The 21,874-nt window shown below is 36.1% G+C and overlaps 1 protein-coding gene across 2 annotated transcripts; it reads left to right on the top strand.

The window, feature by feature from the left end:
* Positions 1 to 3,700: 3,700 nt before the first annotated feature.
* Positions 3,701 to 10,591, top strand: LOC131071604 (uncharacterized). 2 transcript variants are annotated; one of them, XM_058007512.2, is made up of 6 exons: positions 3,701 to 5,043; positions 5,132 to 5,335; positions 5,461 to 5,567; positions 7,044 to 7,227; positions 7,548 to 7,610; positions 10,267 to 10,591. In XM_058007512.2, exons 1-6 carry the CDS (start codon positions 5,003 to 5,005, stop codon positions 10,373 to 10,375), a joined length of 708 nt encoding a protein of 235 aa, XP_057863495.2. In that variant the 5' UTR covers positions 3,701 to 5,002; the 3' UTR covers positions 10,376 to 10,591. The 2 variants fall into 2 exon arrangements, with proteins under 2 accessions (XP_057863495.2, XP_057863496.2); XM_058007513.2 differs by lacking the exons at positions 5,132 to 5,335; positions 5,461 to 5,567 and having other exon boundaries at positions 3,706 to 4,266.
* Positions 10,592 to 21,874: the final 11,283 nt, after the last annotated feature.

Genomic DNA, 21,874 nt, shown 5'->3' with positions numbered 1-21,874 from the left:
GGCGGGAGATTCAATCTCTAGGTCGGCCAAAAGTTGGAATTAAGACCTAGGGTTTCATACATAAGAGCTCTCTTTCTTCATTTTGAAGGGATCCGAATTTTGTTTTTAGGAACCTCATATGCAGCAAAAGAGCAGATCTTTGAAGACTTCAACAACATTCAACATCCATCTATCAAGCATTTATCAATTTCATTCATCCATTTAGGGCTTGAAGGCATTGAAGAGCAATAAGGGATCACCGACTGAAGATTGGCTTGTACCCCCCCCCCCCCCCCCTTGGGGTTGGGTATGATTTCATGTTGTTTTCATGTCTTTGCATAAGCTTCCTTATATCACTTGTATTCATGCTTTAGATCTCTTTGCATCTTGATTTGGAGCATTTACATTATCATTTACAAGCAATTAGGGTTTACTTTCTAAGTTGCTCTAGTTTGCTTACTTGCATTTTAGGATCTTGCACACACACAAGGTCTGCACACACATTACTTTTACAATACAACTTGGCTATTCGTGGAGGTGGAAATCACCAAAGCGGGGGTTTGACTAAGGCAAAACCCTATATAGCCGCCCAAAACACCTTTTCAGATATAAGTGCAGATTTCGGGATTCAGACGACGCCGCAAGTTGCAGATCCGAAAGAAGCAGACGGAGACCGAACCCTATACCAAGTTTCAGAGCAAAAGACCAGGACAGGGGCGTGGGGCGCCCTGGTCCTGCCAGGACAGGGGCGCTAGGCGCCCTGGTCCCTGGGACAGGGGCACTGGGCACCCTGGTCCCCCTGTCAGACAACAAGTTTTGGCAGTTCGGACAGTTTTCCAGGTTGCAAAACAACAGTTTCAGGAGCAGTTTCAGGGGCAGAATCAGGATAGTGGCGCCCGCGCCCCGGTCCCGAACATTTCCACTCAGATTTTGACTCTGGGTACGCATTTGCATTCTTGTCTTGTCCTTGTGTTTACAGCTTTCCATAGTTTAAGTTCAATTCTGCAATCTTGTTATTAGTTCATACTTGCACTTTGGGGTTAGGGATTGAACTTGCATCATTTTATCTTTCAATTACAACAAAGGAATAGAAATCCTAATAGGTAGCCCGTGGCTCTCTCTTTCACAAAAAAGAAGTAGCCAATTGTGTGATACCTCTAGGCTCTTTCGTATTCCGCAATGTGTGTCAAAAGGTAGGATTAGGGCATGTTAACCTAGTCTCGCTTTTTCCCCTACACACCCCTCTCGTTAGGATATTTTGAGATCCTGAGAGCTGCTCATAACCTTGATTGACATCGCCAAATCTATCCAAGAACAAGCTCTTGAAACACTGCCAAGATGGTATGCTTTGTGTGGGAAAACTTTCATACCAATCCTTTGCATCACCCTTTAGTGATCTCACAAAGAGCTTCATAACAATGTCTTCTTTACAAAACTAGAAGTGTTCAATAAAATCACAGAATGACTGGACATGGTGTAATGCTGATTTTGATTTTTGTGCATGAAACAAAGGCAATTGATTTTTAAACTCAATGGGGAAGGGATGTGGGTACCCCTCAATGTTGTCAAAACTCAAAGGTCTATACCTCTAAGGGTTGAACACCCTTCTAGATCGACCTTCTTCAAGTTGTTGACTATTCATTATGCTTGGGATAGCATAATGACGATACATCTTGCTTGTCTTTACAAGCTTCTCATACAATCATCACAACTACACATACTTGATAACTTTTACAATAAGGTAGATTAAGAAAAAGTAACACATAAAGATTGAAAAAAAAAATTAATACCCTTTGAATGAACCTATTTAATTGCATAACACACTTCTCTTGTGACACAAACTCAAGACTGAAACTTACAAAAAGAAGCATGACAACTGGAAATACAAAATCTTTCCCTTCTAACTAGTGCTTCAACACTGAATAAGGAAACATTTCAAAACTTCAAACTTTTATGGTTTTAACAAAACTTCTCAAAAGAAGAATATTTGGAAAAAGTTGCACTAGCTAATCTCTTTCTTTTGATTGAGCACTCCTTCACAACTGGATCTCTTCTTTGTTCTTTATTAGGTCCTTTTATAACAAAGTTGCCACCTCCTTGCAGAGGAACACATTTTGAACAAAAGAAAGCTATTCAAAACATTTTTCCATTCCAAGTGTTCTTCATCAGTTGAGTCATTTGAATCTTCTTTGCTGCAATAAACTATTCCAGACTGAAAACCATCTAACCAGAGACTCGTGGGCAGCCCATTAAGCTTTGACAAGATTTTCTTTTAAGACTTTCCCCAGCAGAGTCGCAAATTTTTTGGTTCCCAAACCAACAGTCTCCTAGTTCTAGAGGAATTGCCACTAAATCATCAGTAAACTTGGAGAAGGATTTGGCCAATAGAATGAGACTTAGTCACGAGACTGAGATCTCCTACTCTTTTGGCTTTGTGAGACCAAGATGGGCGAACCTATGTAATGTCTAACAAATTTTAACTTTAAAATAATAAGGACATTGCACTTACATCATATCATCCCAATGAGAATGTACTAAGGGAGATGGATAAACTCCTGGTTTGGGCTATAACCTTAGTTTATAAGCATCTATGCACTCATTGAGGGAAGGGTTCTACACTAATCCTATTCCTAATGCAAAAAGAAAAAGAGATTTTGATTAAAGGAATGATTTTGAAAACTGGAAGCAATAACCATGATCTGTATGGGCAGTATAGTCTATTCTCAGTATGCAACCTTACACCTTAGTAACTTGAACTGTAACCACAAAAATCTCAACAGGAATGCATGACATTAGCATCCATTAGCTTGGTTCTTCCCGCAATCATACTTAAAGATACTATATGCAAAAGACATATTTCATCATTTTTCTCAAGCATCTTAGTGTATTCTTTGAAGAGAAGAAAAACTAGAACAAACACCAAACTTGCTGGGACAAAGTAAGTAATCCTTGATTATTTACTTCATAAAATATGCTGTTACATATTGGATACAACAAGAAGAAAGATCAATATTCATTATATGATTGTCTGGTTACAACTAATCAGACCATACAACAACTACAAACTGAAAAACAACACTAATTGTCATTAAAACTTGCACCCTATACATGGAAGCCTTGCTTCCAGAATGATGAGGAAATTATATTCAATTTTTTTTTCTAACTGAATAGAAGAAGAATGATATACACTCAAGAGAAGACCTAAAGGAAACCCTAAAAGCATCTCCGAAAGAGACATGTCTTCATCTTGAAATCTGCATTTCAAATCAGCTCTTCTTTTCAAAATTTTCCAAAATCTTCACCTACACCCCTACTGGAGATTGTTGAAAATCATAAAATTTGCCATAACAAGCACTTGTCAAGTTCACTTTTTGTTCACTTGCCAAAGTTTTCCCTTTTTTTTTTTTTGTTGCCCACTCGACTGCAAAAGATCATACTTTTCCCCTCTCTTCTAAAAATAGAAATTTTCCTTTTAGGTGAAAGTCAATTTTGATACTTGGACCCAAAAATGGCAAAAATCCCATCTTTGACTGAAAAAAAGGTCATTCATTTTGCTGTGATTTTCCCTCTCAAAAATAAAAATACCCCTTTAGAACAACTGCACTTTGAGTTAAATTTTTTTTCTACCCCTCATCATAATTTACTCTCATATGCTCATTGAATCTTTGATCTATCATAGTATTCCAAATACTATCTTTAAATTTTTTACCCTGCTCATTGAAAACATAAACACACTGACACTGATAAGGCCTGCAAGGTCATTTGTCATTGCCTTCCTTCCTTAGCATATCCTGTGGTTTTACCTCCACTGTGCAACCATTCTGGTTCCCGCTTTCACTTCTCACATATTGGGGGCCAAGTTATATTGACATTATCTTGTGTTTCGAGCATGATATTAATTTTTTTTTACCACATCCCTTGCCTAGCTTTTGACCGTTTGTGTAACACATCGTGCAGGATTTAAAATTGATAACAATCATGGTACACACAGAAGCCATGATCGCTTACCCTTGGTTAATCAATACATTTCCTGCATGAATCTTCTAATTTTACATGAGTCTACTGCTTCTCACTCACACGAACCCATAACAGTACCCTGGCTACCTATTACGAACCAGATCAATGCTGGATCAATTAGATCTATGCCTCGACTCATCTTTGCGTTTTTAAAAAAAAATCCCCACTCCACAATATTTTCTATCGATGCTGAAGCATCTGGGATGGCAAGTCATGGAGGCGAATGCGAGACTGGCCGTATTCTCTGTACAATTCGTTCGAGCCCTAATGGTATCCACATTCAAGCTAGAACCTTTATGCGATGCCCAGATCTTGAAAGCTATAAGATAATGATATTAGGCGGCCAATCACAAATGGCAAACTAGATAATGCATCGCTTATCACAATAAATCCGCCATTATCCACAACTTCCTTTCAAATAACATTTTCCCACATATCGAATTCACCATGAAACTTTATCATTGCGCCAAATGCCTAAAAATATACATCCCCAACGTGGCCCATTATTGCTCATGTGCCATCCACTTTCAACGCCATACAGAGCGTTCATATATTCACTGCAAACCTAACATCCCATACTTATGGTGTCAATACGATCATCAGAGAACATGAGAACTTGAATCGCATCTTTGTCGAGCTGCTTGTCTAACAAAAATGAGCAACTTGGATATTGACGAATTACAGTCCATTGTAATCTTTCCTGCATAGGTCCTTCTATGCTACGTCCGAAGTGATCCCATAGCCATGGGGTTTCAACGACATCCCTTTCGGCTTCTTCAAAATACATCTTTTGAATCATACGTTTTTTGTTTTGTTTTCCCCTAAAAACGTTTTCAAATGTTTTCCTCCTTTTGCAGGCAACTTCTTGGTTGCCCTAATTTCATTTTACGCAGGCTGCATTTTATCTTGCGTGTGTCTTTTCCTCTGCACATCGAAATTATTAGTTCCTGTCGGCAGGGACTATAGCGGAGGCCTATTTTTTTAACTGGTGATTAATGCAATTGCAATGGGTGAATCACAAATCAGTATTGGCAAGGCTAATGTTAGGTGGGTCAACTTGCATATCATTTAAGCAAAATATTTTAAGCAAATTTTGTGGCACTTAACGATTGGCGTTATTCACGGTCTGCAAAAGATTGTGCGCTTCTCAATGGAAGAAAACGCACAGGTCCAGAGGCAGTTGCAAGAGCCGCCGAAATGAAAATTTGCAGAGTGCAGTCGGTAGAAAAATATGGCTGGGAAGAGACTTGCCGATTGAAAGCAACATTTGGCGAGATCGCATGCATTATGGATTCAAACTACACAGCTGTCGATTAGGGTTTTCATTTGCAAATGACAGGTGTGGTATGACAGTTCCTACCATGAATTGGTATTAACGTTGCTCAAATCTTCTTCTCTCGTAAATTTTATTTCAATCTTGCATATAAAAATGTGAATATATGACTGACCTTTGATTTTTTCCAGGCTGCCACTGGAGCATGGACAGGGGGCGATTAGGGTTTCAATTTTGCCATTATTACATTCCACAGGCTACGTTTCTCAGTCATGTTTTTGCCCTAGTACCATTTCAGGTCTGCTTCTGCACTCCCCCTTAACCTTGTTTCGAGACACGTTGATAACCCCAGGCTTCGCTTTTGATCATGCGCCAGAATTGGCCTTAGTGCATTCATCTCTCACACAAGTCCCTTGGTTCGACTCTTGTCCGGTAAATATGTTGATCGACATCATTCAAGTAAGAGACTTTGGCCAAAATCTTGAGATAGTCACTTGCCATGTTTCAACATGTTTTGTTTTTTGTTTTGGAATCTAGACGTTGGTCCTATGTGTGTTATTGTTGTCAAAATATTACTGGCTACAAGGCATGACATTTCCAATAATTTCATTGGGAGTCATCTTAAATCTCATATTAGGGATTCGTTCAAGGCAAAGATCATTTGTTATGTTTAAAAATTGTGAAATCCTATTTCAAAGGAGGCTTGCCATTTAATTTCTCACTGTAATAGACATAGGCAGATTACTTTTAAAGCTTTCATTAGTTTTGTTTTCTTTGCGATCATGATTGCATGCAAATTATGATTATATATATATATATTTTTTTTTGCATGTCAATGTTTGAACTATGGTTTTTGTTGCCATCAAAGTCAAGCTTTCTAATCAGCAGCATTTGCAGATTAAGAGAAAGAGTGCATTACTGATAGGATACCTCCACAACCTTACTTGCCATAAATTATCCATCTTTTCTCTTCTGCACAATAAATTTCAGGACCCTGAAGCTTGACAAGGCTAAGATTTTTTTTTCATTTATTTTTCCTTTGTAAGCTCTTTTGGTGCTGCAGATTTCTATTTAGTTTTTCTTTTCCTATTTATCTTCCTCTTCCCATAGCTTAACTAAAGTCTTTGTTTTATGGAAGCACCTTGCAACGGTTTTGTTACAAGTATCACATTCTATTCTATAATGTTCGAAACGCTACCTTGCACATATTATTTTCCTCTAGAGGGCACCAAATATTTGAAGAAATTGCAACATATTTGGTTACCATGGTCCTTACATTGAGAGCCCCTAATATTTCTTTGCTAAAATATATCTGGGTTTCCAGCCAACCACAAGGTTTCATTTTCTTTTGTCAGATTTTTTCAGATCTAAATATTTATTTATATAAAACCTATATCTGCTTGCTCTTTTTTTTTTATGAGCCACTTATGTGCCAGTATAACATTATACTCTTACTATTTCAGAATGGGGCAAAGACTTGTGAACTTGAAAATTCACTCCTTTTACAAAGACCTGTAAACCGTACACTCCTATTCTGTAAATGTATATTTTAATGTTAGGTACAATTCCACATTTATCTGTAATTTTTGTAGCATGCCTCAATTAGTTGCCACTACATAAATTGAAATAGCAATCCTCAAGTGGGCTAAAGGGATGTATACTAGATAGAAAAATATATTGTATGCTTGATTGTGAGATTTGAAACTATCATTGATGACTTGAGATCTGATCTTATTACCATCAATAAACTACATATATCCCCTTGCTTGTGCAGAGAATATGCGCCTGTCTTGCTTGATGAACGGTGGTCAGTTTTTGTCAGAATTTAGAAGTTCCAAGAGCAGAAAAGAAGCCATTCGAAATCTCAGGCATCTGCAACTAAAAATGTTGAACAAGATTGCGTTAAAAGTGTTTATTGTCTACCTAATTTTACCAAACCAGAACAACTATGGCTGCCGGTAATTTAAAATGATAGCCAAATTTTCTTAGAAAAGCAAAAAATGCTGAAATTTGAAACACTGTTCTTAGATTTAAGTTACTGTCGTTTGAAATTACAAAAAAGACATGTCAGAAATTGTTTTCCTTATGCACAAATTTTAAATGCATGCAAAATTCACAATTGCAATGAACAATTCTATTATTGACATTGCTAAGGAGAACAACGATGTAACATTCTCAAACCCACTTTTTCTAAATATCATTATTTGTAAAATAACATGACTTAATAAGTTAAGAATAATATTTTTTCTCTAAATCAATTGTTGTGCAAAAACTGCAGAGTCTATGAGAGCAAATTGCCATATGAAAGAACGCTTTGCCCAGCCAAATACTTTTTATCAAGGTACTCCCCAAAACTTTAAGATTTATTATCAAGTTTGTAGCATTATGTTTGGATGATAGTTTGGTTAAATTATTGGGTATTGATGAGACCATTCAATTGCTACTATTACTATTCCAAAGTTTTTGTACTAGCATCTAATATGCTTTTTGAATACTCTGTACAACATCGATGTCGATTCCATCATTTTTTGTGGTCTTATATGAGTGTGCTTACTGTGATTGCATATACAATGCATTATAGTTGTGACTCTAATCCATATTCAAAACATTGTAGTTGTGACTCTAAGCGATATATATGATTATCTTTATTACAAGACAGTCATGAACACTTTTTTCCCCTTTAGACAGTCATGAATTATTTGACTGTGATTATGATCCTTAAGTTCTTTTGACAAGGTCTTCAAAAGCTCACTGTCTTTGTCTTGGGACATTCAATACATTATCATTTCACAGCCACTTACCTCCCAAGGTAACCAATTTATAGACAAGGCACAACTCCTTTGATGTGCACTTTCATATCATTGTGTTTTTATCTTTCACTGTTAGATAGTGCATTAATGCTTTGATGACTACTATAACAGTGTCAATGGCTTGATGTCTATTGTATCGGCCTAGTTATGAAACCATGACTTGTATGGTAGCTCCAATCTCTAGTAGGTTGTGTTTAGAGTCTTCCTTTTGATGCCTATGTCTCTTCATCTCCTCAAAAATCATGACTGTCCTAATTCGTTGTGTTCTTTTAATACCACATCTTATCCATCTGCACCTTGATAGTGATATTCATGTATACCTCTACCTGGGATTGTAAACACTCTTATTTTCTGTCTAAACATTGCCTTCCTAATTTGCATGGACTGTTTGCTTTACGAATGTTGTTATGACTGTGTTTAATATCTCTACATTACTGGACTATGTCTGTCTTCCTTCAAACACAATCCCCTTTCTTTTATCTCAGATTTGTCATTGAATATGTATTCTCTAATATTTATGCATGAGACTGCCCTGGATTATTGTGACAAGCTTTGCTCATCGTGTTACTACTCTGCTCTTTGCATGCATGACTGTCCGTGCACTATTGTTCTTGTGCATTGACTACATTTACACTATACATTTCTATTGATGTAAGCTATGTTCCTCCAATTCCTGAGGTCTTTGTTTTGTCTTTTGTCAGGTTTTTGGTAGCTCTGTCTCAGAGCCAAAAGCTTCTCTAAGTCTTTGACATTTTATGACTATGATCATTCAATCACAGTCTTTGATAATTGAGGCTCCATTGAGACTGCTTTAGGGTTGCTTCTTCTTGAATGCTCTTATTATGAGTACTTTACTATCATGACTCTTCCATGACTATTTTAACTTGAAGAACAAATAATACTACATGGACTGTCATGATTAATATCTTGTTCCTGATCATTTCACTAGAACAAAGATTACCACTGCCCTAGCATTGAGATTAATACTCTCAACTTGTTTAAGACTGCATTTTCTTCTCTGCATATCTAGGTCTCTCAGTTGTAGACTGTCTTTTTATCCTCTGCTCTCAGCTTTTCATGTTGCTCTACTTTGAAAGCAAAGGCTTTCTTGAGTTGATTTTTTTATTTAACTCCTCTGACAATCATTTAACCACTTCTAAAAAGAACATTTATAATTTCATGACCATTGGGGCATATTTTAGCCTAGAAGTAGATTAAACCCAATAACTTTGACCTGGAAAAACCTGGGTGACAGTTGGGTTCACAGTTCATGCAAACCATTGAAAATGAATCCTTTTAGATCTTTATTTGGTTAGTTTTGTCAGAGCTGTTCTCTGAAATTTACTTTTCTGCTAAGTAATTCTACATCATCAACATATAACATAGCATTCATGATCCAATTAATTGTCTCGCAACTGTAAAATGCTTCCCCTCTTTTGATTCTTCTAACGTAGCATTTGTACCAGGCAAGAATATAACCATGGTGATTTCTACAATGCACAACATAATCCATCTAGTCATTGACACCAACACAACCAACACTTTTGTATTAAAAATCTTATCAAATAAGTCACACAGTTCAGGTACATGTCTTTGATGGATACTGTCAAATAGTTCAACTACCCATTTTGCATAGATGTCTAGCTCATTTCCAACAATAATGCCTGATAAAAATATCCCCACCATTATGCTTTGATAGATGTATATGCACTGTTCCAAAGCTACCATTTTCGCATAGGTAGGGAGGAGGCTGGCAAAAAATTCAGCTTCACACCTGACAATTCGATTTTCATGAAAGCTTTTAAAGCCTCCTCAACAAATTCATTGTTTACATATCAATGTTCTCCCAGTTTGCAATTATCACAATATTGTTTTGTTTTTGCTTTGACATTACACTTTAGACTATTACAGTCCTTGTTAGAAAAGAATGTTCGGTTATCATTTTGCTTTCTTTAATTTCTTTACATAAATGATCACTACATCTATAGTTTCATAGATCCCTTGAATTCTGACTCTATTACATATATCGTTTGTACATTTCACTATTTTGTTATAGAAACCTATAATGGCCTCATTCTCCTTTGGCATATAATGTTTGTATTACTTTGTGGTTATTGTCTATGCTCCCACATTTTGCATAAATGTTTTTGTACATAATAATGATACATGTTCGGTTGCATTTTGCAGGTCTTTGAATGCAGAAGCTCAAAAAAATCACAAAAACACAATCAGAAAGCCCAAAAAGCCTACAAAGAAGTTCAGACCAGCCAGAAAAGTCTACAAAGAAATTGAATGAGAAAAGGCGAATAAAATTAAACAGTTCATTACCACTACTAGTTTTGTACACAGTTAATTGACAAACAATGTTCAGGACAAGTTATTTCAATTTCAATTCCACGTAAATATGCTCAAGGAATATATGCCAATATATAGACACATTTCCTCGTTTTTCTTTGTATTGTAGTGTTCTGTCTAAGCACCCAATTAATCATTTCTTGCTCGATTCTGTTCTTTAATTTTGTCACTTCATTTGGTTGTGAAATCGAAGCTACCAAAAGTTGTTTTATGCTTTGCTCTTTTGACATATACAACCCACCATGATTTATGGCTTCGAAGCATTTGTGAAACCTCATTCTTCTAATATTTCTGGACATCTTTTGGAAAGGCCAAAACACATAACTAGCATTTGTTTCTTATATTTCTATGATGTTCGGAATTCAGATCTATCACATACAGACAAGTGACTTGTTTAGGTCTAGCTCAACAGGCTTTTAGATGTGACTTTTTATTTACTTTTCACACAGTAAATTAATATTATTTTTTGTGTGACTTTCTGTTTAGATGGCAGAATTGAAGTTATTTAAGGTTATCTACCTAGCTCTTGCACTTGTCTTGATTGTCAAGGTTCTCAAAATCAATTCTCTTAAAAGATTTGCTTTAAAAGGTTATTTTGAATCATGGCTCTAACACTGGAGAGTTTGAACTCACAAGATTTTGCATGAAAGCACACGTGCTGCAAGAAACAACACAAGACTAAATGCCCAAACCCAAGCAAAGACTCCCGACAGGAACTTCGCTGCTTGCAGCTCTTGTTTTATATCCCGCACTATTCCTTTCGCCTCACCATCAGTTATGCGGGATAAAATCTTTTTGTGTCCTTCCCGATTTCTTATCCTGTGGACTCAACCTGCATGCCCTTGGACCCCCGTGAGATAAGTGAATGAATCCCCTTCCCCGTGCAAAACTTCTTCCGCACCATTTCGCTCAGCATCTTTGTTACTCGTGGGGTTAGAGGAGAATATTTTCTTTTCTCCAAGTCTTATCTCATGTGCTTCCTAGGTAGCTTATTTTATGACGTGGGATAAGAGATCAAAACTTCTTTGGAGCTTTCTTGCTTGTTACGGGCCCACCTCCTTAACACTAAGAAAACTTTGCACTTTAATATTTAAATAATTATAGAATGATTCAAGGATTTTATTTGCTCTCGGTATTTTTCCAATGAGAGATAAATTCTATTTCCCGCCTCATTCATGCTCACGGGCCCGCCAACCATGTGGAAATAAAACATTTGAAAATTTAAATCACCATGGAAGTGATTTGAGTAAATTTAGCACGGCTAGCACTACTGTTAGTTTGGCTTTTTCCTTTTAAATAAAACCATATTTAAAATGAGTGAATGCTATAATTATCTCATTTCTGTTCCAATCAAATCAAATCAAATATTATTCAAATTAAAAATAATTTAAATAATACTTATTTGATTTAGTGGGCACTGACTGAATCTTCATCGGGTCATGGCTCTAGTTAGGTCCCAAAGTGGGTCTGACAATTTTTTTTTTCGTTCCTAAACAACTAACTTGCTCAATATGCTTTAGTTCACTGACTGGAAATGCTCTGGAAATGAGAATTTAAGTTTTGGATCACCAGATTTGACATTTTTTCAACTTTAACGCTTGCCAAAAACACCTGAGTAGCCTCCAGAATTAGTTTCAAAAACTGATCAAAACACCTGATCAGACCCTAAAAGCTGGCTCACTGATAGACTACAAAACTGAGAATCCAGAGCACTTGACATATTGTCATTATGACATCCGAGGCAAATGTTATTAATCTGCAAAGTTGCTTACTCAAGCTCTTCTAAATCCGAACTTGTTTAAACAACCTTAGTAGTCTTCAAACCCTGATTTGAAAAAATATCAAACCATCACTCCAAGGGCCGCCACTTGGCACATTGGTAGATTAACATTCCCCGAACACATGTGTAAGAGGGTTTGACCTGATTAGGTCACATGTGCAAATTATTCACCCTTGAAGTTGCCTTCTCTGAAAAATACTGAACAAGCTGCCTTAGAAACCCTGAAAAAATGTGTCTTTGGAATGGGCTTCAAAAACTGATCAAATGATGAGTCGGGGGGCCACAAACTTGGGATTTGGTAGATAATTTTACTGAGAATCACGAGGTACAACCACTTTGAAATGCAGATCAATTGGGCGTGAATTGAAAATTCACAAAGTTGGTCTCAAACTGTTGCTTGACATTGTCCAGTTTGCAAAACTAAACTTTTTGCAAAAAGAATCAACCTTGAAAACTGAGCAGATGGATTCATTGGGCTTCAAAAAATAGAAGAGAATCATGGACAACTCTCAGTTTAGCTAAAAAAATCAACTAGTGCAAAGATATAATTTCTGAAAGTGGGCTACTCGGAAAAGTGTAACATATGCAAACAACAACCCCAACTTCTGGACCTCCAAAGGAGAATTCACAAAATTGTCAAAACTGATCCAAGGAAGATGCAAACAAATGTATGGCATCTTTTTAAGGTGCTTGACCATCTCCTAAGAGGATTTTACATGATACTTCACTGGTGCAAAAATATGAGCCCATAAACTGAGCTACTTAGGCTTGTTCTGCAAGGACATTCTGAATGCAACAATTAAAACTTTGAGCCCGGGTCTTCAAAATTTGGCAAAATTTTGAATTCCCAACAAGTGGCTTGGATTGGAACTGTCAGGTGAATGGATTTTTCTTGAAGGCTTTAAAGACTTGTCCCACCGAGCGTGCCAAAAATTGTTGTCACAAAAGTTTTCACCCTGATTGGAAATGAATTCAGCGTTCTTCGGAGATTCAACCTCACATGCACAAGGTCCCACTTTTGGAGGTTGTTTCGATGTTTCACAAGGTTGTTGAGCATAGTATTCAACAAGGGTGGAAACTTTTGTGACTAGAAGGCTCCTCTTCTGCAAAAAGTGAATAAGCAAAATGAATAGTGCCAATTTCACTATTTAAGCTATTCTCTCATAAACCCTAATTCTGCATATTCTCCTTAACCTTTCATATCTTCAGATAGACAACTCTTATTCTTTCATTGTTGATTGTGTTAGAATTGTGATTGCTTCCTTACCAAATGTTTCTCAACTTGCTTTGGTCTTGTATAAAGCTTCGTTGTGAGAATTTGTCTTCAACTCTTTTCACAATTCAATGTGGTAAACATGATACCCTATTTAAACTCACTAATTAGCAAGCCGAAACATGGGGGCATATAGCTACCCTTAAATTTCATCACTCTTAGTAAGCATTTAGGTGATTTTGTGATCTAAACTAACAATGTGATTTTGTAGGATGCGGTTCCTAACGTTGTACTGCAGATACCACTAGGGGCTTCATTCGACACCTTATGGACATATCTTTTTTCCCATGGATGTTTACTTTTTTGTACTTTAGTTTGCATATGCATGTAGTGTTATATGACTACTAAAGTGGGGGCTAAATGTAGCATCATAAATTGTACACCCTTAATTAGGGTTGTCCAATTTCACGCTTAGGTTAGCACCCACCTTAGTGTGTTGCATTTTGCATTTTAAAAACTTCTTTAGATCATGTTTTGGCGGTATTATAATGTTTAAATATTTCTTTGTGTAAAATATTATCAGTTCTAGCTCGACCCATAATCAAAAATAAAGTTAGGGTTTCATATATATAACCTTTCCTTTCCTCATTTGAAGGATCCATTCTCTAGCAATTGAAGGAGACTTATGAAGTGAAAGTGCACGTTTTATGTGGAGTCTACAATCAACAAATTCATCATTCATCAATTCTTCATCAACGTTTTTCATCATCGATGGAAGCTTTGGAGATATTGAAGAATAATAAGGAGATCACCACTGTTGATTGGCTTGTACCTCTCCCTTAGGGTTTGGTATGGTTTCATGTTATTTTCATATCTCTATGTGAGTTTTCAGATCTACATATCATTCATTTTCATATTTGCATTAGTGCTTTAGATCCATATTGCATTTGTGACTTGAAGCATTTACATTATGTTCATTTAGGGTTTTTACTCCAAACATAGGGTAGAACTCTATTTTGCAATCTACCTCATTAGGATCTTACAAAAAAATGAGATTCTAGGGTACACACACTTTTCAACAGTACACTGGCTATTTGTGGAGGTGGAAATCACAAAAACAAGGGGTTTGACTAAGGGAAAACCCTATATAGCTGCCTACACACCATTTTTTTTAGATTACAGGTGCAACTACAAATTTAAATCCAGAATCACGACCTAGACCACTAGGACTGGAGTGCCTAGTGCTCTGGTTTTAAACTAAAGTTCCTAACACTATAGTCCTCCTCATTCTGTGACAATTTTTCATAGTTCATATTTTAGGCATTTCAATCTACAGATTCTAAGTTTTTGTCCTTGTTTAATAACATGGACCAAAGTGCCTAGTAGCCTAGTCCTACTGGACCTACTCAATTAGGCTTAGATTTTGGTGACAGGTGCACATCAAAATTCCCTTTCTAGCTCTGTAATTTGTATCTCAATTTTAGTTCTTCTTTTATCTATTATTTATTGTTATCTTAGTTATTCTTATACTTTCACTAGCTTAGTTTATTTGCATCCTATTGAAGAGGGGAAAATGAGCAAATGTAAGATCCAATGGTTAGTATGCAAATAAAGCATTCAAACATGAAACAAATCACTTATACCTTGCTATCTTTCCTTCTCCTTTGGATTGGACCTTCGGTGAAGTGAAGAATGTGCCCCTTCCTCACTTGAGTGGATTGGTCCTTAATGGGTGTGTGGAATGCTCTCCAAGTGCTCAACAAGATAGGTTTGGATTGGATTTGAATGATGAGGATAGATGAGATGAATTGGATTAGATGATTGAAAGATTATGAGGATATGATAGGAGGAAGATAGAAGAGAAATGGGCAGCATGAGGATGCTATAAGAAGTGGATCCTTTGTGAGGAAATGATCATCCAACTTATAGATTGGATGAGGCCAATGAAGGGCCAAGATCGATTTTCTTATGGAGGGTTGAGATTGATTTGAGATAGAAGGCATGGGTCAAGGGTGCCTTGGGAAAATAAACAGGAATATAAAATTCCTTGAGAAGAGAGGGGAAAGGAAATTTGAATTTCAAAATGAGGAATTGAAAATTCGAAAATAAGGATGCATTGAGGGATTGAAAGAAATTTGAATTTCTTTGAGAGACTCAATGTTGATGTGACATGTGTGGGAGTTAAAAATTAGAGGATAATGATAAGCATGATTATGAGATATTATAGAAGGATTAATTAGGTTGAGTGGGGTTAGGAAAAGTGATTTGTAGAAATCACATGAATAGGTTAATTAATTAAAATTAATTAATTGAGTGGGTTTAGAGGAAATAATTATTGGAGGGACTTTAGAAGAATTAGGAAATAATTTATTTATTTGATAAATTAAGTATTGGACAATAGTGATAGGATTAATTAAATTGGATTTAATTAACACTGAGAGGAATAAGGATAACACAATTAAATCAATTAATTATGTTGACAAGATTAAATTAATTAAATATTAATTTTACGTGTCTACACCTACATTTAACTCATTGAGCCATTTCATATCAACAAAGGAATAGAAACCCTAAAATTATTCCTTAATTTCTATTTCACAAGAGAAAGTTAAAAGTGAATCACTTCCTTAGGCTCTTTCATATTCCAATGTGTAAATGAGAGTGGGATTAGGTTTTAGTCTACTCGATTCTATTTTCACTCTACACACTAACACAAAGAGGCCAATAAATACACGATACAGATGAATCAAGGTCATAACTAATAACCTAGGTAACTTGCTTAGCAAGTCAATGAAGGATTAGAACAAAAAGGGAAAGGAAACCCATACAAAGAAGAATCTTTGACACTTAGGCAAAAAATTTAAACCCTAACTCAAGCAAAGGAGAAAGACAATTGACCTAGCAAAGTTTACTACAAATTTTGACAATCCCAACACTCCATATGAAAAATATGTTTCAATTATCCCATCGAGAGTATTATTGCAAAAAAAGAAAACCAAAAATAGGGGCCAAGGAGCTAGCCCCTGGTCACCCATTTGACTATCACTATAGGGGAAAAAAGGTCCCACCATGAGCAGCGGTGGCACCACTAGGGTGGGCAATGCTAGAGATGGCGTGAAGGTGGTGGGCCACAGGTCATACCACCTAGGTCTTTAAGCCCCTAGATACCAATAGAACTTGCGGTAGAAACCTCAAGCACACAGGCGCACATAAAGCATAAACCAAATCACACATAGACAAAATGATGAACAAACACTAAAACCACAAATTGATGAAGAAGAGTTTTGAAAAGCATTCATACCATCATAAATGTTTTGTTGATCAAATCGACAAAGTGATATGATATGTACCATGTCTACAAAATATTTTGAGCAACCCTGACTATGTACCTAACAAAATGAATGCTTGACCAAGTTGATAGTACCATCTAGAGAATGATGCAAAAAATCATAGGAATCTTGTGTATGAAAGGATTATGCCATAAAAATGCCATAATAACATCAAAAATCTTCAGAATATGCCAAATTCGATGCAGGGGAGGAGATTTTTTCTACCACCTGCCACCTATCCATACAGTCAAGGTCAAGGTGTCCAATTTTGACAATTTGGTAGTTGATTCTAGAGTTTTCAGGCATTTTGGACATAGTTGAAATGTTAAAATTAAGCTAATGTGCCCCAAAATTTTAGTTGCCCTTGAATCTAGTAACTAAAACTTTAATTGAAAACCCTCATAGATCTAGAAAAATATATCAAAATTTGATGAAACAAAAGCCAATTCTAACTTTCTCCAATGCTATAGATTCAACTATGAGGTCAATAAAACCCCAAAATGCACCAAGTGATATCTTGAATCCATATGATGACTCTCAAATCTGATAATATGTTTGTATCACTAGAGCTCTAATACCATGTTGAAGTAGATAGGTGACTCCTCAACACCAACTCAGAAATCTTTCAAGGCCAAAATAGCTTCCACGAGAGAGAATACAAATATAACTTGCATAATAAGAATGCATTTATTTAATATTGAGATATAAAAATCATGTAAGAGCCGATATATTACAATGTAAAAAAACCTTAATTATATAGGGAAGGTGTGATGATGTATGACAACTACCCTTGATACAAACATTAAATTCTCAATGCAAATAAATTAAAATTCCCATGTCTAAAATTAAATGAGGTGAGCATGGCCCCATTATAACTAACTTCTAGAAAATGACAACTAGGACCTAAGTTAACATAAACATGTCAATAGGTTCCAACTAATGACTAGTCAATAAATAACCTCATTCACACTAACAACATAAAGAAGGGTTAAAATTTTATGGGTTATTTTCCATTGTGGTTCCCAAGTAAATATTTAGATTAACAATTGTCTTTAATGTAGATTTTGAAGCCATCACTTGTATTTTATTGAGCTCAAGCCACCAAGGCTTTGTATAGGCTAAGTAGCTAGAACTTGGGTTTCTCCAATGAATGATACAGGCATGTGTCTATGTTTGGGGATTATCATGGCTTTTACCAAAGTAATTTTTACTTGGATTTGACAAAGTACTCGTGCCATGTTAAATGTGCTATAATTTGGTAATGGAGTATTCAAATGAATGGTTATTACAATTGCATCAAGGATATGAGTTAATGCATTAGGAAATAAGGGTTTTGCATTGCGAACAAATATTTTAGGTTTTTCATTTTTGACCTTTTTCCTTATTTTTTATTGGGTCTATATTTTGGTCTTACCATTTGGGGAATCAATTTGGGTACTAACTATTGGCATTTTGGCACTAAGTTGTCATTGATGTCAACTAGCTTGATGGAGATCCAATGAGCATAAAGAATGAAGGTCTACTGGTATGGGATGCTCTACTGGTTAACAGAAGAAGAACACTCTATCAGCAAAGGGTTTCACCGAGATGTGTTTGCCGGACTGACTGCGTGTTGGTAGGTCATGTCTTGATTGGTGTGATGTCATGTGGAGCTGAGGTGTCAAGTAGGGTGTGGTTGGTGAAGCTTCATCGACAGGCTGGATGAAACAGATAATCACCATTAATGAAGGAGCCATGAATCACGGGATTGCATCAGATCGATTGCAGCTCGAGGAAGAAGGAATGATAGAGGAAGATCAGGGAGCGGTTGGCGCCTGGATTGAAGTAAGAAGAACAGATTGAAAGAATGCCTCGAGAAGGAAACAATAGAGATATTAATAGCAGTTTGATAGATGTAGATCCAAATAATGGATCGTGTTTCCCTTATCTGGAAAAAGTATTTTAAAAAGGCGTGCAAATGGCGAAGATAAAAAAATGGACATCAAGGTGATTAGATCGTGCAGGATCTGATTGGATTTGGTTTGCCTCATAGATGGTGAGGAAACCCTAACGGTCAAAACTTTGAATTGCATTTTGGCAGGAAATCACCTGATAAGAGATGAGAGCTCCAGACAGAAAGATGTTGATGCTGTGAAGATTGAAAAGTCAAGGGAAGTAAGAGTGAGTGAGGAGAAAACTTTAGAAGGTGATATGAGAAAAGTTGCAGTGTGAGTGTGCAAGCAAACCGATGAGAGGATTCTACTGGTAGTGTCATAGTCTGACAGTTGAACCTAACTAGTAAGGTGTGGCAGAGAAGGCAACATCCTAGAGTGAAATAGTGTGTTGAGAGATTGTATGTGAGAGGGAGAGAAAGATAACAGAGTTTGAGAAATAGAGACAGCGACCTCACAATCGGTAGTGTGAGTTCTAGTGAAGGAGAAAAGACTGTAAACTGGCAGAGAGTTATTTTATTCAAGAGTTGCAGAATTCATTTGCAACAAGAAGCCTTAACTATATTCAAATAGTATTTCATTATACGTTGCCAAGTTGAAGCTTGGTGCAGGGGTTGGTGCTCCTTGGGTTGGTGCCCTAAATCTTTGTAAATCTATGTTTTACTTGTGAGGCTGGATTGGAGCAGTAGTCTCCAGCAGCTCTTCTCACTGAGGTTTTTCCCATATTGGGTTTTCCTCGTAAATCTGGTGTTGTGAATCTCTTGAGTGTGGATGATCTCTTTGTTCTTCTCTCTTGCATTACCGGTATGACTGTTTAGTGGTTAAGTAAAAAGTTGATTGTCTGGAATTGGATTGGTAAAGATTTAAAAGTTAGGAACCACTGATTCACCCCCCTCTCAGTGGTACTCTATGTTCAACAATTGGTATCAGAACCAAGTTCCCAGTTATGGCCATACCATGCATGTGTACGACCCACACTTTTTGACACAATTAAAATTATTTTCTCAAATCGTTTTGGGAAATGGTTTGTGACACACTGAAGATTGATGAGCATATTTTTCTGTATCTTTTTTAATTGATTTTTTAATGACCGTAATTATCTTTTTAAAAATTTGACGTAAACTTAACATTTATTTTATTTTATTTTTTAAATAGAAAAGAATTTTGTGTAGATTGATGACATATAATTTTTTTTTCAAAATTCATTAAAATAAAAAAGTTATTAAATTAACAAAAGTAGTTAATATTTCAAGTTTATGGACCTGATTTAGTATAAATTAAATGAAAAATACTTAAAATAATCAATTTTTTTTTTAAATTTATATATTTAGAATCTAGACAGTATAATTTGAAATGGGTTTTAATTTCGTATAAAAATTCTCTAATTTGAGGCACGTAAACTATTTCAGAAGTTCATATTTGTGCTTTCGTTCATGGAGATTTGAATTTGCAGGTCCATGTCTTAGGTGTAGCCATCCTAGGCCTATCTTGAACCTAATCTCGAGGCAAGTGATGGGTTGTGGAATTAACTTCTACAGATCGGGCCCCTGTTTACGAAACGAGGGCCCATTCATTTTTTAACCATTGGTTTTCGGAACGGGCCCCCATTTTTTAAAACGAGGGCCTATTATATAAATAACCGGGGGCCTGTTCCTAAAATTACCATTACTGTCCAAAAAAAGGACAAATTGCATCAATTTACCAGATTATCATTGGAATCCGTATTGACAAACATTTTTTTACAGCATTTGGCACTACTTTTTTAAATCTTTTTTACACAAATTTCATAAGAACTCGGTAAAAGAAATATTATTTTTTGAAGAGGAGTTTGTAAAGATGGGTTCAAAGCAACGCCAAAAGAAACAAAAGAAGACAACGACAATGAGAAATTCAAGCACAAAGAGAGGAGGCAAAACGCCAAAGAGATCGAAGATCACAACAATGACAATTGAAGAACACAGAAGCATCTAGTTCAGTTCCTGTTGTAGATGAGACCATTGAAGAGATCATGATGGACGCAAGCAATGTAGAACCAAACACGGGTATGACTATTGATGCAAATGTTCATGTGGATGCGAATCTTGGTATATTTTTAAATCCCCAAGACTATGATGCCAATCAAATTGTTGATTTAAATTAAGCTGGATATAAATCAAGAGGATTCTACCGGTAGTGTCATAGTCTGACAGTTGAACCTAACCGGTAAGGTGTGGCAGAGAAGGCAACATCCTAGAGTGAAATAGTGTGTTGAGAGATTGTATGTGAGAGGGAGAGAAAGATAACAGAGTTTGAGAAATAGAGACAGTGACCTCACAATTGGTAGTGTGAGTTCTAGTGAAGGAGAAAAGACTGTAAACTAGCAAAGAGTTATTTTATTCAAGAGTTGCAGAATTCATTTGCAACAAGAAGCCTTAACTATATTCAAATAGTATTTCATTATACGTTGCCAAGTTGAAGCTTGGTGCAGGGGTTGGTGCTCCTTGGGTTGGTGCCCTAAATCTTTGTAAATCTATGTTTTACTTGTGAGGCTGGATTGGAGCAGTAGTCTCCAACAGCTCTTCTCACTGAGGTTTTTCTCATATTGGATTTTTCTCGTAAATCTGGTGTTGTGAATCTCTTGAGTGTGGATGATCTCTTTGTTCTTCTCTCTTGCATTACCGGTATGACTGCTTAGTGGTTAAGTAAAAAGTTGATTGTCTAGAATTGGATTGGTAAATATTTAAAAGTTAGGAACCACTGATTCACCCGCCTCTCAGTGGTACTCTATGTTCAACAATTGGTATCAGAGCCAAGTTCCCAGTTATGGCCATACCATGCATGTGTATGACCCACACTTTTTGACATAATTAAAATTATTTTCTCAAACCGTTTTGGGAAATGGTTTGTGACACACTGAAGATTGATGAACATATTTTTCTATATTTTTTTTTAATTGATTTTTTAATGACCGTAATTATAGCAATGTGCTAGATAATCTTAATGGGTTAGTTTCTTGGAGACAAATCAGAACACATGCGAACATATTATATAAACAATTTTTATATAATAAAAAGTTAGGATTCCAATGTCAATTAATGCTACAATTAATAAAAATGTTAAAAATGCGTAAAGTCATGGAAAAAATAGGTATTTATGCAAAACCAAAAAGAAAAGATGAATCATATAAGCAAGTTGTATCTACTGTGTT

Source organism: Cryptomeria japonica, chromosome 11 (assembly GCF_030272615.1).
Source record: "Cryptomeria japonica chromosome 11, Sugi_1.0, whole genome shotgun sequence".
In the NCBI taxonomy this organism is placed as follows: Eukaryota; Viridiplantae; Streptophyta; class Pinopsida; order Cupressales; family Cupressaceae; genus Cryptomeria; species Cryptomeria japonica.
The sequence above is the reverse complement of the archived record's forward strand: the minus strand, read 5'-3'. Positions and strand labels throughout refer to the sequence as shown.

What these genes read in the sequence shown, in the direction of transcription:
- LOC131071604 (XM_058007512.2), top strand. Translation starts at nt 5,003, where the DNA reads ATGGGTGAATCACAAATCAGTATTGGCAAGGCTAATGTTAG. An exon ending in TTTTCATTTGCAAATGACAG is followed by an intron (nt 5,336 to 5,460) that starts GTGTGGTATGAC and finishes GATTTTTTCCAG; the next exon opens with GCTGCCACTGGAGCATGGAC. An exon ending in TTGCCCTAGTACCATTTCAG is followed by an intron (nt 5,568 to 7,043) that starts GTCTGCTTCTGC and finishes TTGCTTGTGCAG; the next exon opens with AGAATATGCGCCTGTCTTGC.